At 40.4% G+C, this 14,024-nt stretch overlaps 1 protein-coding gene across 2 annotated transcripts in view; it reads right to left on the reverse strand.

The window, feature by feature from the left end:
- Positions 1-716: 716 nt before the first annotated feature.
- Positions 717-14,024, reverse strand: part of tmco3 (transmembrane and coiled-coil domains 3) — a 40,982-nt gene continuing 27,674 nt past the window's right edge. The window contains exons 9-11 of one of the 2 annotated variants that reach the window (XM_043700244.1): positions 11,565-11,760; positions 3,818-3,968; positions 717-955 (exon numbers count right to left, since the gene is read on the reverse strand). In XM_043700244.1, the coding sequence (XP_043556179.1) occupies positions 819-955; positions 3,818-3,968; positions 11,565-11,760 (484 nt within the window). In that variant the 3' untranslated portion in view covers positions 717-818. Of the gene's footprint in view, positions 956-3,817; positions 3,969-11,564; positions 11,761-14,024 lie in introns of those variants that run through there. The other variant, XM_043700245.1, reaches the window with a different exon arrangement.

Genomic DNA, 14,024 nt, shown 5'->3' on the forward strand with positions numbered 1-14,024 from the left:
AGCCCAAATCAAACAGCATTATCCTCGTCAACACACCTTATCAAAAAGCTCAAGTGAACTAAACATAAGAAATAGGAGGAGTAAGCTATTTGATCTGTCAAGCCTGCTTTGTCATTCAATAAAGTTTATGACTGTTGCGACTCTGACTTAATACAATTTTTCTGTTTTCTCTTTTATAGATCAAAGAACTATCTCAGAACTGATTATATCTAACTGCCCAGCCTCCCCTGCTGTCAGAGAGATTTATAAAGGTCAACAACTCTGAGAAGAAATTCTTCCTCATCTGAGTCTTAAATGGGAGACCTAAATTTTAAACTACACCCCCCCCTCCAACCCCACACACACAAAGTTTTAAATTCTGCATCGGAGGGGGAACATCCTCTCACTATCTACTCTGTCAATTCCCTCAGAATCTTATGTTTTCTAAATTCTAAATGCATAGAGGCCTAAATAGCTTTGTCCTACAAATCCATGCTTTTAAAAAAAACCTTCATTTGTTCTGGAAACTGTTCATTAACAGTTTCCTGAAGTACTGATCTTAGACACTTTCCCATCACCACGGCCTCAAACTGACTGGGCTGTATTTGCTGGGATCTCATAAACCATTTTTGAACAAGGGTAATTCTCCAGTCCTCTGGTACCAACTCTAAGGAAGATTGCAAACTTAATAGTTGTGCCTCTGCAATTTCCATCCTTCTTTCCCTCAAAAACAAACTTGAAAAAAAAAGAGCTAAGTACTTTGGGTGCTAGAAATCCAAACGAGAAGCTGGAAATACTCAGTGGGTCATTCCCACTCTGGAGAAACAGAAATCAGTCAGTCAACATTTCAGAACTATAGCGCCTTCCTTCCTCAAGAGTGACAATAAGCACATTACCTTGGACACCACAACTGCCAGTGTAAGGCACATTAGGACTGTCAGTTCATAAAGCACAAATGTTGGGAAAACATGAAGACCTGTAAAGGGAAAAGGAATAATAATGACTATTCCTTAAAACACAGTAAATAGTAAAGTCAGCTCATATTAGGCTCCTGTTATCACGGAGACTCATTTGCCCATCATCTTATAGAGAGCAAAGGGATACAGATCCTTGGAAAATAGGCAGGTTTAGATAGAGGATCTGGATCCGTGCAGGCCTGGAGGGCCGAAGGGCCTGTTCCTATGCTGTAATGTCCTTTGTTCTTTATGAGCTAACAAATTCTATACCCTTCGTAAGCAATCCACATTACCATTTGTGGATAGTTAACTATCTCACTGCTGACTCTGTGATCTGGACTGTGTTATTCTAATTTAAGTTATAAACTGTTATCCAGAAAATTACTAAAACCTGATTCACAAGGAAAACAAAGTTTCAAAAAGACAAGACAGGTCAATGCTTAAAAGTATTTAAATGGCACTGGAGTACAAAAGCGAAGAAGTTATGCAAGCAAGGAAGCAAACCTTTGACCCCATCTGGAGCACTGTGCTCAGTTTTGGACAGTGAACTCCAGGACAGTTACACTGGACTTTGATAGGAAAAGTGCACTTTTTCACTACAACAATTTCAGACTTACAAAATGTAATTATAGGAACAAATTGCATAAACTTGACTTGAGTTTAAATGGTGGAGGAGCAATTTCAAAAATATATCAAACTTGCCAATTATTGATATATGAGCCTCTTGCCATTAGCTGAATACTGAAGGAAAGATGGATCATGGTCCTGTCAAATGGCACCTACTCAACACACAACGTAGGTTCCACAAGAAACACTCAACTTCTGACCCACCAGAGTTTTGTTTTAAGACATGGACGGTGGGCTAAATGATACAGGATATAGAGATGCAACTACCTTGGCACCAATGCAATATTCTGAAGTCCAAAAAAAATCAAAAGTCAATAGGGCCAAGGGATAACCTTTTTAGCTGGTCAAATTGAACATTTGAAGAAACGGTGATCTGAGAGCTGGCCAGACTTCGCTGGAGAGACTCATCAGGGATGCATCTCCCACCACACCACTTTCAGCTGTTTCAACAATAACTTTCCCTTGGTCATAAAGAGGAACTGTTCTCTGGGAAACACACCCAATAATGAGGAAGCTCGTGCAAGTTTATGACACCAAAGCTGGTGGCGTAGTGGACACCCAAGGTTATCTCAGTCTACAACAGGACCTTGATCAGATAGGCCAATGGGTCAAGGAGTTGAGTTTAATTTAAATGTGAGGTGCTGCATTGGTAAGGCAGATCAGGGTAGGACTAAGACACTTAATGATAGAGTCCGGGGAGTATTGCTGAACAAAGAACTTGGAGTGCAAGTTAATAGCTCCTTAAAAGTGGAGTTGCAGGTAAACAGGGTAGAGGAGGTGTTTGGTATACTTTCCTTTATTGGTCAATATATTGAGTATAGGAATTGGGAGGTCATTTTGCAGCGGGATAGGACATTGATTAGAACAATTTTGGAATTCTGCATTCAACTCTGGTCTCCCTGCTATAGGAAAGATGTTGTTAAACGTGAAAGGGTTCAGAAAAGATTTACAAGGATGTTTGCTGGGATTGGATGGCTTGATCCATGGGGAGAGACTGAATAAGCTGGGGTTAATTGCCCTAGAGTTTGGGATGCTGAGGGGCGACCTTACAGACGCTCATAAAATCATGAGGGCATGAATTGGGTAAATAGCCACGAGATAGGGGAGTTCAAAACTACGAGCCATAGATTTATAGTGGGGGGTAAGAGTTTAAAGGGATCGAATGGAAAACTCTTTATTGCAGAGGATGGTGTGTATATGGAATGAAATGCCAGAGTAAGTGTTGTGGGTTGGTACAATTACAACATTTAAAACACATCTGGATCTGTACATGAATAGGAAGGATTTAGGAGGGATATAGGACAAATGCTGGGAGATCAGACTAAATTAATTTAGTGTCTCTGGTCAGCATGGATGAGTTGGACCAAAGGGTATCTTTCTGTGCTGAGCAACTCTATGAGTGTATAAGAGAATCCAGTTTATAATGATTGGAGGAAGCTAATACTTGCATTTCTTAAAAGCTAGTTAAGGACCATCTTCAACAAGAAAAAAATCTAATTGCCTTCCTTCAATCTTCTACTTCACTGTAATGGCAGAATCAACACCAGAAACATGGGGTATCAATGACCATTGACATGGGAACAAGATAAAGTTTGGATACACTGCAAAGTATCTCTAACATTTACATGGTCCAAAGATGATGCCATACTCAACACTTGTTTGGATTCGATACAGCCACAATAGTGCTCAAATGGTCAAAATCAATCAAGACAAAATCACTTTATATAACTGACGTCTGTGCCATTGGGCTAATTATTCTAATTTGAAAGTACATCACTGTTACTACTTTGAAACTCTCGACCTAACATAATTAAGCAATGCATTGGCATACAGGGTAGAGTCATTCAAGGAACAGTCCCACGTCACCTTCTCAATGCAACATGGGATGGACAAAAATTTGACATTATAAGAGCGAAAAATGTGAACTTATTTTGGGAATAAATTATTTTGCTGTAGACACTGATCCCAAGGAAGCAAATGTTCAAGCTTAAGAAACCTAAGGCAAAGGTTCCCATGTTATAGTCATATTAATTTATAGTTTTACCTAAATGCCCAGCTTAATGGGAGTTAAAATTTGTATCAATGAAGTTACTCTGGCTGATAAGAAATTTCCAAAATGCTGTCTTTATTGGGTCCAATTTTGTAAGGACTGGAACATTCCTTAAATTCCCATGTAATTTATTTCCTTGAGATATAATGCATAAACCTTATTAGTACAAGAAACAATTCTCCAGCAGCTTCAAACTTTTACTTACCAATTGAGGTGAAGAAAATGATAGCCAGAAAATCCCGTATGGGCTCCATGCACAACATAACTTCCTCCGTAGCAACGTGGCCTTGTGATGAAATCAGTGCCCCAGCCAAGAAACAACCCAGCTCCATGGAGACATCTAACATCTCAGTCGCCTGTGGAAACATAAAAACAAAATTAACAAACCGTGAACACTGCAAAAAGATTATCTAAATGCACATTAAAGTCAGTGCTACAATCACTAATGATGAATAAAATAAAAATTGGAATCGATGTAAAGTAAACAACTCATACTCAAGGTAGTTATTCCCCAGTATTTGTGTTGATGCTAAATAATTATTCATGTTATTCTGTTAAAGGCAACACTACTTTTCTCTAATGAATCTCAACCAAGCATTTAACTTAATTCTTGACAGATTGGTATTTAAAGGAGAAAGTGAGGACTGCAGATGCTGGAGATCAGAGTTGAAAATGTGTTGCTGGAAAAGCGCAGCAGGTCAGGCAGCATCCAAGGAGCAGGAGAATCGATTCTCCTGCTCCTTGGATGCTGCCTGACCTGCTGCGCTTTTCCAGCAACACATTTTCAGATTGGTATTAAATGCAACACCAAATATGACTGACAGATGAAGGACATTAATAGTCACTCTCTAGAAATGATCAGTTTATGGAGTATGGATGCTACTGATTATAGAAAAATTTATAATTTATTGACATATTTATCTGAAAAGTGTGCAGAATTTAATGTGTAAACAGGCATTATCTAGATTTAGTAAAACCTTTTCACCTATATGCACAATTCTTCAAATTCAAAGAAATACAAAAGCATTAATTATTCAATAAAACTCAGCAATCATCCTCTCTTGAATGTCTCTTTGAGACCAACATTTTCTTTTTTGTTCATGGGATGTGAATGCCACTGGTAAGGCCAGCCTTTATTCTCCAAATCAAATTGAGCCACTTACTGAACCACTGCTGTCCGTAGGAACACTCAATACTATAAATGAGGGATTTCCAAGAATTTGAATAAGCAACAATGAAAGAGTCGAGAATTATTCCCAAGTTCCGGATGATGAGATACTTGGGATTTACTCCTGTACAGCTAGCTCTTCTATAATGCGATGGTTGCCTTCTTGTGCAACCCCGTGTTATAGAAAAATTGTGATTAGGAAGGCAAGTCAAATATTAGCCTTTCTTGTAAGAAGGATGGAGTATAAAGATATAGAAGTCTGATTATGACATACAGGGCACTAATGAGATCACGTCTAGAGCAGCATGCACATTTTTGATCGAATTCCAGGATGGATGTACATTGCGATTTCTTTTGGCCAGAATCTGCCTAGATGAGTGCCACTCCAATAGCCATTCAAGCAATTCAATACCATTCAGGACAAAGCAGTCCACTTGATTGGTAATCTATACATCACCTTAAATGTTCACAAATATACAAGACTCCTTCAACAGCACCTTCCACTCAAGAGGAGGACAGCAGATACACGGGAATACCATCTCCTACAAATAGCACTATCAACAAGTTCTTCTCCATGCCATATTCTACCGTCACTTGGAGTGATATCACTGCTCCTTCATTGTTGCTGGATCAAAACCTGGAATTTCCTTCCGAACAGAACATACATCACACTGACTGCAGTGGTTTGAGAAGGCAACTTGCTTCCAAGAGAATTAGGAATGGGCAACAACAGCTGGCCTAGCCAAAAATACCTACATCTCATGAAAAAAATCAACTCCTGAAATCCAGGAATACCAGTTGTTCAGAAACTTTCCAGTAGGATGAGCAGCACAACAACTAATAGTTCACCTGTGACATCTTACACTACAGTCGGGTTTGAATAATAAGTAATGACCTACATACTCTCCCAGATTTCACCCAGAAATTAAGACTAAAATTTTCTACATAACATGTGGTGATTTTAAATTTTGTTTGCAAGGCTCAACTGGGAAGATTACGAATTGTCGAACACTCCCAGAAAGTTTACTGCCGTGACCTTCCTTATGCCACAATGAGCAAATATGACAAAGATCATCTCCACTTGCTTGGAAGAATTAAGTTGCCAATAAATTAAGATAGTGGTGATCTTAGGTAGGACAGGCAAAGTTATTCCCTATGACAAGTGGACAGCATTTGTTCACTCATGTTCAGACAGTCAATGGTGTATTTTCCCAGCAGCATCCGGCAGAAGCACAGCTTTGAGGCAGCAATAGTAATAGACAGTTAATTGCTACTTAATCTGTAAACTCTGGGAACTGAGTATTTGTGAGGGATACCTTATGTGATACTATCTCCAGTCCCTATCCTATCATAGTAGAAGTTGAAAGTACACCAGTTGGCATTTTAGTACAGTGCATCACTTCGGAAACACAGAAGTTTCAGCATTTGGATAGATGCTGCTTTATGTCAGAAGGATATAGTTAAATCCTGTTCCCACTTTATGGTTAGATATTCCATCGCTATTTTATAATCTGGAAAAATCTGAAATTCAGCAAGGTCTTCAGTCCAAACTAATGAGATTACAGCATACTTGTATTGAAAGCAGTTCAGTTAAGGTTCACTGGGTTGATTCCTAGTGTGAGGGGATTTTGTCTTGGGAGGAATGGTTGAGCTAATACTCATTGGTTTTAGAAAGACTGAAAGGTGGTCTTGTTGAAACATAGGATCCTGAAATGAGCTTAATTGGGTGGATACTTTTTTTTAAACTTCACTCATGAGAGGTAGGTGTTTCTGGCTAGGCAGCACTTATTGGCCCACCCCTAATTGCCCAGAGGACAGTTAAGTGTCAATCACATTGCTGTGGGTCTGGAGTCACATGTAGGCCAGACCAGGTAGGAAAAACAGATTTCCTTCCCTCGAGGATATTAGTGAACCAGATGGGTTCTTCCAACAACCGACAATGGTTTCATGATTATTAGGCCCTTAATTCTAGCCTCTTAATTGAATTCAAATTCCACCATCTGCCATGGCAGGACTTGAATCCGGGTTCCAAGAACATTAGCTGAGTTCCTGAACTAATAGTCTTGTGATAATACTACTATGCCATTGCCTCCCCAGTTTGAGAGGATATTTGCCCTCACGAGGGAATTTAAAATAGGCATACAACTTGGCAAGATTTCTTCCAATTTGGTAAAGCTTTAAAATCTATGTTTGTGGAAGAGATGGGAAAGGAAGATACAGTTTACACAAATTTTTCATATTATTAGTTTTACATTTTGGCAATAATCCGTCAACATTTTTATCAATTGCAGGAAACAGGAAACAGCAATCATACACTCCCACCTCATCCAGGTTTACACAGCCCCTCAGACACTCCCACCTCATCCAGGCACACTCAAACCCTCAGATACTCTCATCTCCAGAATGGGATTTGTTTTCTTTTCCCCTCTCAGGCCAATCCGCTTTTCTGAATCCAGAAGAAGCAAACAAAGTCAATAGTTCAGAATGAAGGGACACCTTTAAAAATGTAAACAACACATTCCTCCTCCACTTGCTGCTGCCCAACCTCCCCCCAAGATTGTCTGATTGTCAATATATTGAGGTCACAGTAAACGTGCCATTAACTACAAAAGAGATTACAAAAAATACTCTTTTTCCAAAGTGACTGTCATATTACAAGCATGTTACCTATTTGTTCAAGGAGGCAGCCTGTTTTTCTCTCCGTCCTTGAAATAAAGGTGATGGTATCATTATTTTCCATCCTATTATACCCTTCGAAGTGGTGATGTACTCTCTCCTTAAACCACTACAGTCCTTAGTGTATGGTGCTCAAGCAAGTATGCGTGAAGAAACCCAGGATTCTGATCCAAAAATAATGGAACACGGATAGATGTATATGTTAGGACTGTGAGACATGGTGAAAACTCAGAGCTAATGGTGACTTTTGGTGCTAAAAGCAGTGAGTCAGGAATATATTTTTCAGCCGAACTACGCTAGCAGTGTTTATGAAGTCCTGTGATAGGGAGTACTGATCAAGTGAACTGCTCTGTGTTGGATGATATTGAGGATCTATTACATCCTTTTGTTAGAAATAGTAAAGCCTTCTATTGCAATCCTACTGCAGTCCAACATTCTTAAAGATGGGATATTTATGAAAACGCCTCCTTTTGTTAGTCACCTAATTTCTGACCATTCTCAAGTAGATCTTTTACAGCTTGAGGGACATCTAAGTTGGTGACTGTCAGCACTTTCTGGTTTTGCTGTCTTACACCTTCACTAGGCAATGTTACGTAGAAGTGAAAGTGAGGACTGCAGATGCTGGAGATTAGAGTTGTGTGTGGGGTGCTGGCAAAGCACAGTTGGTCAGGCAGCATCCAAGGAGCAGGAAAATCAATGTTGATTTTCCTTCTCCTCGGCTTCTGCCTGACCTGTTATGCTTTTCCAGCACCACACTCTCGAATGTTATGTAGAGGACTGGAGCAATAATCCAGAGAAAAGAAGTTAAAAATCCTCGTGGCTGCTTGACATTGTTTTGCAACTGAAGGGGCATTCCGTAATAAGTGACTATGAAGTTGCCAGAAAGTTGTAAAAATCCAACAGGTTCATTAACGTCCTCTAAACAAAAAGACCTAGTGTTCGTACTCAGACTATTCAATAATTCAATATATCCAATCCTACACCACCGCAGTTTTCTTCAAAGCAGTCTAGCAAGTCAGTTAGTTCCATCACTGCCTTCTCAGAGCATCCAGAGATGGACATGATCAACCTTGCCAATTACAGCTACATTCTAATAATAAACAAAATCTAACTAGAACACAGACACTCCCTGCTAAACCAAAATTTGTCTTCCCGTTAGGTGATCAAAGAATGTGAGGTACACTGGGTAATAAAGGTTAAAGATTGGGATGGTATGAAATTCTGAGGTGGTTGATGGCTCCAGTGCCTCATGAATGCCAATTTTGAGCAGCTAGATCTGTTCTTAGAGTCATAAAGATGTACAGCTCGGAAACAGACCCTTCGGTCCAACTTGTCCATGTCGACCAGATATCCTAACCCAATCTAGTCCCACCTGCCAGCACCCAGCCCATATCCCTCCAAACCCTTCCTATTCATATACCTATCCAAATGCCTTTTAAATGTTGCTATTATACTAGCCTCCACCATTTCCTCTGGCAGCTCATTCCATACACGTACCACCATCTGTGTAAAACAGTTGCCCCCATCGGTCTCTTTTATATCTTTCCCCTCTCATCCTAAACCTATGTCCTCTAGCTCTGGACTCCCCCACCCCAGGGCAAAGACTTTGTCTATTTATCCTATCCATGTGCCCGTCATGATTTTATAAACCTCTATAAGGTCACCCCTCAGCCTCCGACGCTCCAGGGAAAGCAGCCCCAGCCTATTCAACCTCTCCCTATAGCTCAAACCCTCCAATCCTGGCAACATCCTTGTCAATCTTTTCTGAACCCTTTTACGTTTCACAACATCTTTCCAATAGGAAGGAGACCAGAATTGCACGCAATATTCTAACAGTGGCCTAACCAATGTCCTGTACAGTCGCAACATGACCTCCCAATCCCTGTACTCAATACTCTGACCAATAAGGCAAGTTGACCAAACACCTTCTTCACTATCCTATCTACCTGCGACTTCACTTTCAAGGAGCTATGAACCTGCACTCCAAGGTCTCTTTGTTCAGCAGCACTCCTTACCATTAAGTGTATAAGTCCTGCTAAGATTTGCTTTCCCAAAATGCAGCACCTCATATTTATCTAAATTAAACTCCATCTAATCTGCCGTCCTTACCAGGACTGGCCTGTGTGAATTTAGACCCCACAGTAATGTGGTTGACTCTTTTAATCCCTTTTGAAATGGCCAAACTAGCCACTCAGTTAAGAGGGTACTGAGGGATGGGTAACAAATGTTGGCCTTTGCCAGCAAAATGCACATCTCGCTCTGTTGCTCCAAATCACATCGAAGTAATTCCCCTCTATATGTTGCCATGAGCCCACACTGTGAAAATATAACTTTATCTTCACAACGACTTAACAGGAATCACTTCTGCTAACACTGTCACAAAAAGATAATCTGCACAACATACTTGGGCAATGATGAATAGGTTGCTCCAAGTTTGTCTTATTACAATTTGAAGATGTTTATTCTGTAGTATCTTTCAACCTTATCCAATCCACACCGTATATATTAAAAATTTCCCACCAAGAATCCATTTTGTGCTCTTAAAGAAATTCTACCAGAGATATTTAACATGGTATAATGCCAACTGAGGGGAGAGGCTTTACAGGATCCAGAGTCCTTACTGAGGGCACCTATAGGCACAACTGTGTAACTGCATTGCATTTGGTCAATTTCCATTTGGAATGTGGATTCTGTCCAGTATAACCAGACAAAGCCACTAACAGAAATAAGATAAAAGTCATACAACACCAGGTTATAGTCCAACAGGTTTACTTGGAAGCATCCACAAATTCCATCAACAAACACATCGACCTGGACCCAATATACCAACCACTACAGCGGACAGCTGAAACTGACAACCGGAAGCGGCAGGGACAGACCACTATAAACACCGGAGGAAACATCAAAGAAGCGCTTCGCAGGAGGCTCCCAAGCACTGATGATGTCGCCTAGCTAGGGGACGAAACGTTTGCAACAAAAACTTCCAGCTCGGCGAACAGAACCACAACAGCACTATCATTCGGAGAGCTGCTCCTTCATCAAGGAGCAGCGCTCCGAAAGCTAGTGCTTCCAAATAAACCTGTTGGACTATAATCTGCTGTTGTGTGATTTTTAACTTTGTACACCCCAGTCCAACACCGGCATCTCTGAATCATGAGTAACAGAAATGTGTTTCTCACATAACTATCAGTTTGAGATAATTAGATTAGTTTACATGCTTAGCGTAGCTTAGATTAGCTTACATTACAGTGTGGAAACAGGCCCTTCGGCCCAACAAGTCCACACCGACCCGCCGAAGCGCAACCCACCCATACCCCTCCATTTACCCCTTACCTAGCACTACGGGCAATTTAGCATGACCAATTCACCTAACCTGCACATCTTTGGACTGTAGGAGGAAACCGGAGCACCCGGAGGAAACCCACGCAGACACGGGGAGAATGTGCAAACTCCACACAGTCAGTCGCCTGAGGCGGGAAGAAAGAAAGAGAGAGAAAGAAAGAAAGAGAGAGAAAGAAAGAAAGAGAGAGAAAGAAAGAAAGAGAGAGAAAGAAAGAGAGAGAAAGAAAGAGAGAGAAAGAGAGAGAGAGAGAAAAAACAGACAAAATAAAAGAGGGAGAAGTCCCAATTAGTGACTTTGATCAGGAAAGTGAGAACAGGTATGGTTCAAGAGCAAAGTGTATTTAATTTTCTGCTTTGCCATTGCTTCACACTACCAGTGTCATCTTTACATGCTCTTTTTTCATTTTGAGGGACAAACATGATACAAAGAATATGGATGTTTTGAGAGATCTATTGGGAGCAAGGGGTATGATTCCAGTTGGCCCAGAGTCATTGGAGCATAGCCATATTGCAGAACTATGTTGATTGGGGAAGGTGGTCAGGATTTGTCCTGGGACAGCTGAGAATTATCACTCAAGTGTACAGTTCAAAATGAAAATATGACATGAAAGCAGTAGAATATGCAGCTGTAGGTGTGTTCCAGGCATTTGGCTTTTGATGGAAGATTTAGATTGCATGACTCTAGACCGAAAATTTCACCATTTCTACCTTTTCCAATATGAGTGCTATAGTGCTTTAGCTTGATTCAAAATAAATATATTATTACCATTAACATAAGAAAGATAAATGCTGAAATTCCTAGGACAAGTTTCTCTCTATTTCCTTTACCCTCTGAGTGTAGTTTTCTGTAAAATGGTCCAATGAGGTATGTCTTCACCACAAGAGATATCAGAAGAATTGCCGCCAACGAAAACAGAATTTGACCAATAAGAGCAAAAATCCGCAGTATTTCTAAAATTATACTGTAGAAAAAGAAGAAAGGCAATATTGTGAAAATATATCCCAAAATAATCTGAAACATGACACTAATACATACATTACATTTATTAGCTTGGGGTCTTATCTTTCAGGTAATGATTGTTAGCAAATTAAAATATTTTCATCTTTCTCATTTGTTCAACGTCCACTTGATGCATGGGATATTGCTGCTGGTCCATAGAAGACAACAAATTTACAACAGGCATGGTCACTGGTCACACAGCTATAACCACCCAGACAATTACAAAGCCTCATTCGGACCCTTGCTGAGAGTCCTTTGTTACTACAATTGAGAACTGTGGCTTCAACAGAAAAATATGTTTAGACCACTTTCAATGGTTTCATTCATTCGCATGGCCTATTTGGCTTAATGGCCACCAAATCTTCAGCATCAGTCTGAATTAAATCAGTGCTGCTCAAAATCAAACCCACCTCAAGTAATGTACAAACTATCAAACAAATTTACAATTTGAGCCATATGTTCTGGAATTGCACTGATTTATTGAGAGTTGTGCCAATGGGATTTTACTTTTTCACATGCATACCCACATGCAAGAGTGTGTTTGGACAGTGATGCTGCTGAAATGCTGGCAAAATGTTGATCTGTGAAGAGTGCAGTATATCTAAGCAGGCAGATATAAAGTTGTCAAGAAAAATGTCCAAATTCTTGTATTTGCAGATGATCGATCCCACCAAAGCTCTAAATAGTATTTTCCTCATTGCCTGTTAGAATGTCATCTTTGCTTGATGTGTTAATGAGTTAAGATGGACAACCATTTTGTGGAATACCTTCACAGAATACTCCTTACACTGAAAAACACAGTTGTCTTCAGGCGAGACTGACCATGCAAGAGTTTATTCTCTGTACACAAACATCAAACGTTTTTGATCACATAATTGCAAACCTTGCAAAACTTATCCACAGGATCTACATTTGCTAATCATGATTTGGAGATGCCGGTGTTGGACTGGGGTGTACAAAGTTAAAAATCACAACACCAGGTTATAGTCCAACAAGTTTAATTGGAAGCACTAGCTTTCGGAGCGCTTCCAATTAAACCTGTTGGTGTTGTGAGATTTTTAACTTTGTACATTTGCTAATGTTACCTACCTACAGGAACTTCTCTGGGCAGAAAAGCATACAAATGAAGAAAACCACTATTCTCGAGTACATAAAAAGTGCTCCCTAATTTTTGTGCAATGGGTGTTGCCCCATGTGGAAGCAAAGCGTGGAACGTGTTCTTCAATGGATGAGTAATGGACCTCTCGGTGAGGGAAGGGGTCCAGTAGAAAAGCAGAGAGAGCCTCTTCGATCACCAGCAGCTCAGCATTCCGAGCAGCCAAGAAAGTTGTCTGAATGCTAGCTGGAGTAGTCCTTCCCTCTAACTTGCAAGAACGTCAAAAAGAAATCAAGAAACCGTTAATTTGTAGAAAAAGCATTCATTTTCACTTTTAAAAAAAAACAAAATCTGCAGAGTGCACAGGTACCGGAGATTTGTTGGTTCAGAGTGGAATGTGGCCAAAGTGGCAACACCTAAGAACAGTTTGTCTATCTTTCAACACTAGTGATACCAGATGGCCTGATGCTGAAGAATAAAAACACTGAGCAACAAACAGAAAGAGGAGGATAGAAACCACCAGTAGGGGAACAGTAAATGAAGCAGGGATAAAAGAAAACACAGGTAACAGCAGATGATAGAGAAAGAGATATAACCTTAGCGACTGTGGAAAGACGAAAAAAAAAAATCACCATTTGGAGGCAATGCAAGTTGAGATGGAAACAGAGAAATTGCACAGCCCAGGTTAGGCAGCTGCCATATCTACCACTTGCAGGGGGTGGCACAAATAAACAACACTTCTATCATGTGTCAAAGATAAGGAAAAAGAAACAACAAATAGTCTCTAAGGTGACGAGTACAAATAAACCATGGACCTGACAGTCTCAGCACACTGGCCTAAAGACTATATAGGTAAAAACAATGATTGCAGATGCTGGAAACCAGATGCTGGATTAGTAGTGCTGGAAGAGCACAGCAATTCAGGCAGCATCCGACGAGCAGCAAAATCGATGTTTTGGGCAAAAGCCCTTCATCAGGAATAAAGGCAGAGAGCCTGAAGCGTGGAGAGATAAGCTAGAGGAGGGTGGGGGTGGGGAGAGAGTAGCATAGAGTACAATAGGTCAGTGGGGAAGGAGATGAAGGTGATAGGTCAGGGAGGAGAGGGTGGAGTGGATAGGTGGAAAAGGAGC

The sequence above is a fragment of the Chiloscyllium plagiosum genome, chromosome 12 (genome assembly GCF_004010195.1).
Source record: "Chiloscyllium plagiosum isolate BGI_BamShark_2017 chromosome 12, ASM401019v2, whole genome shotgun sequence".
NCBI lineage: Eukaryota > Metazoa > Chordata > Chondrichthyes > Orectolobiformes > Hemiscylliidae > Chiloscyllium > Chiloscyllium plagiosum.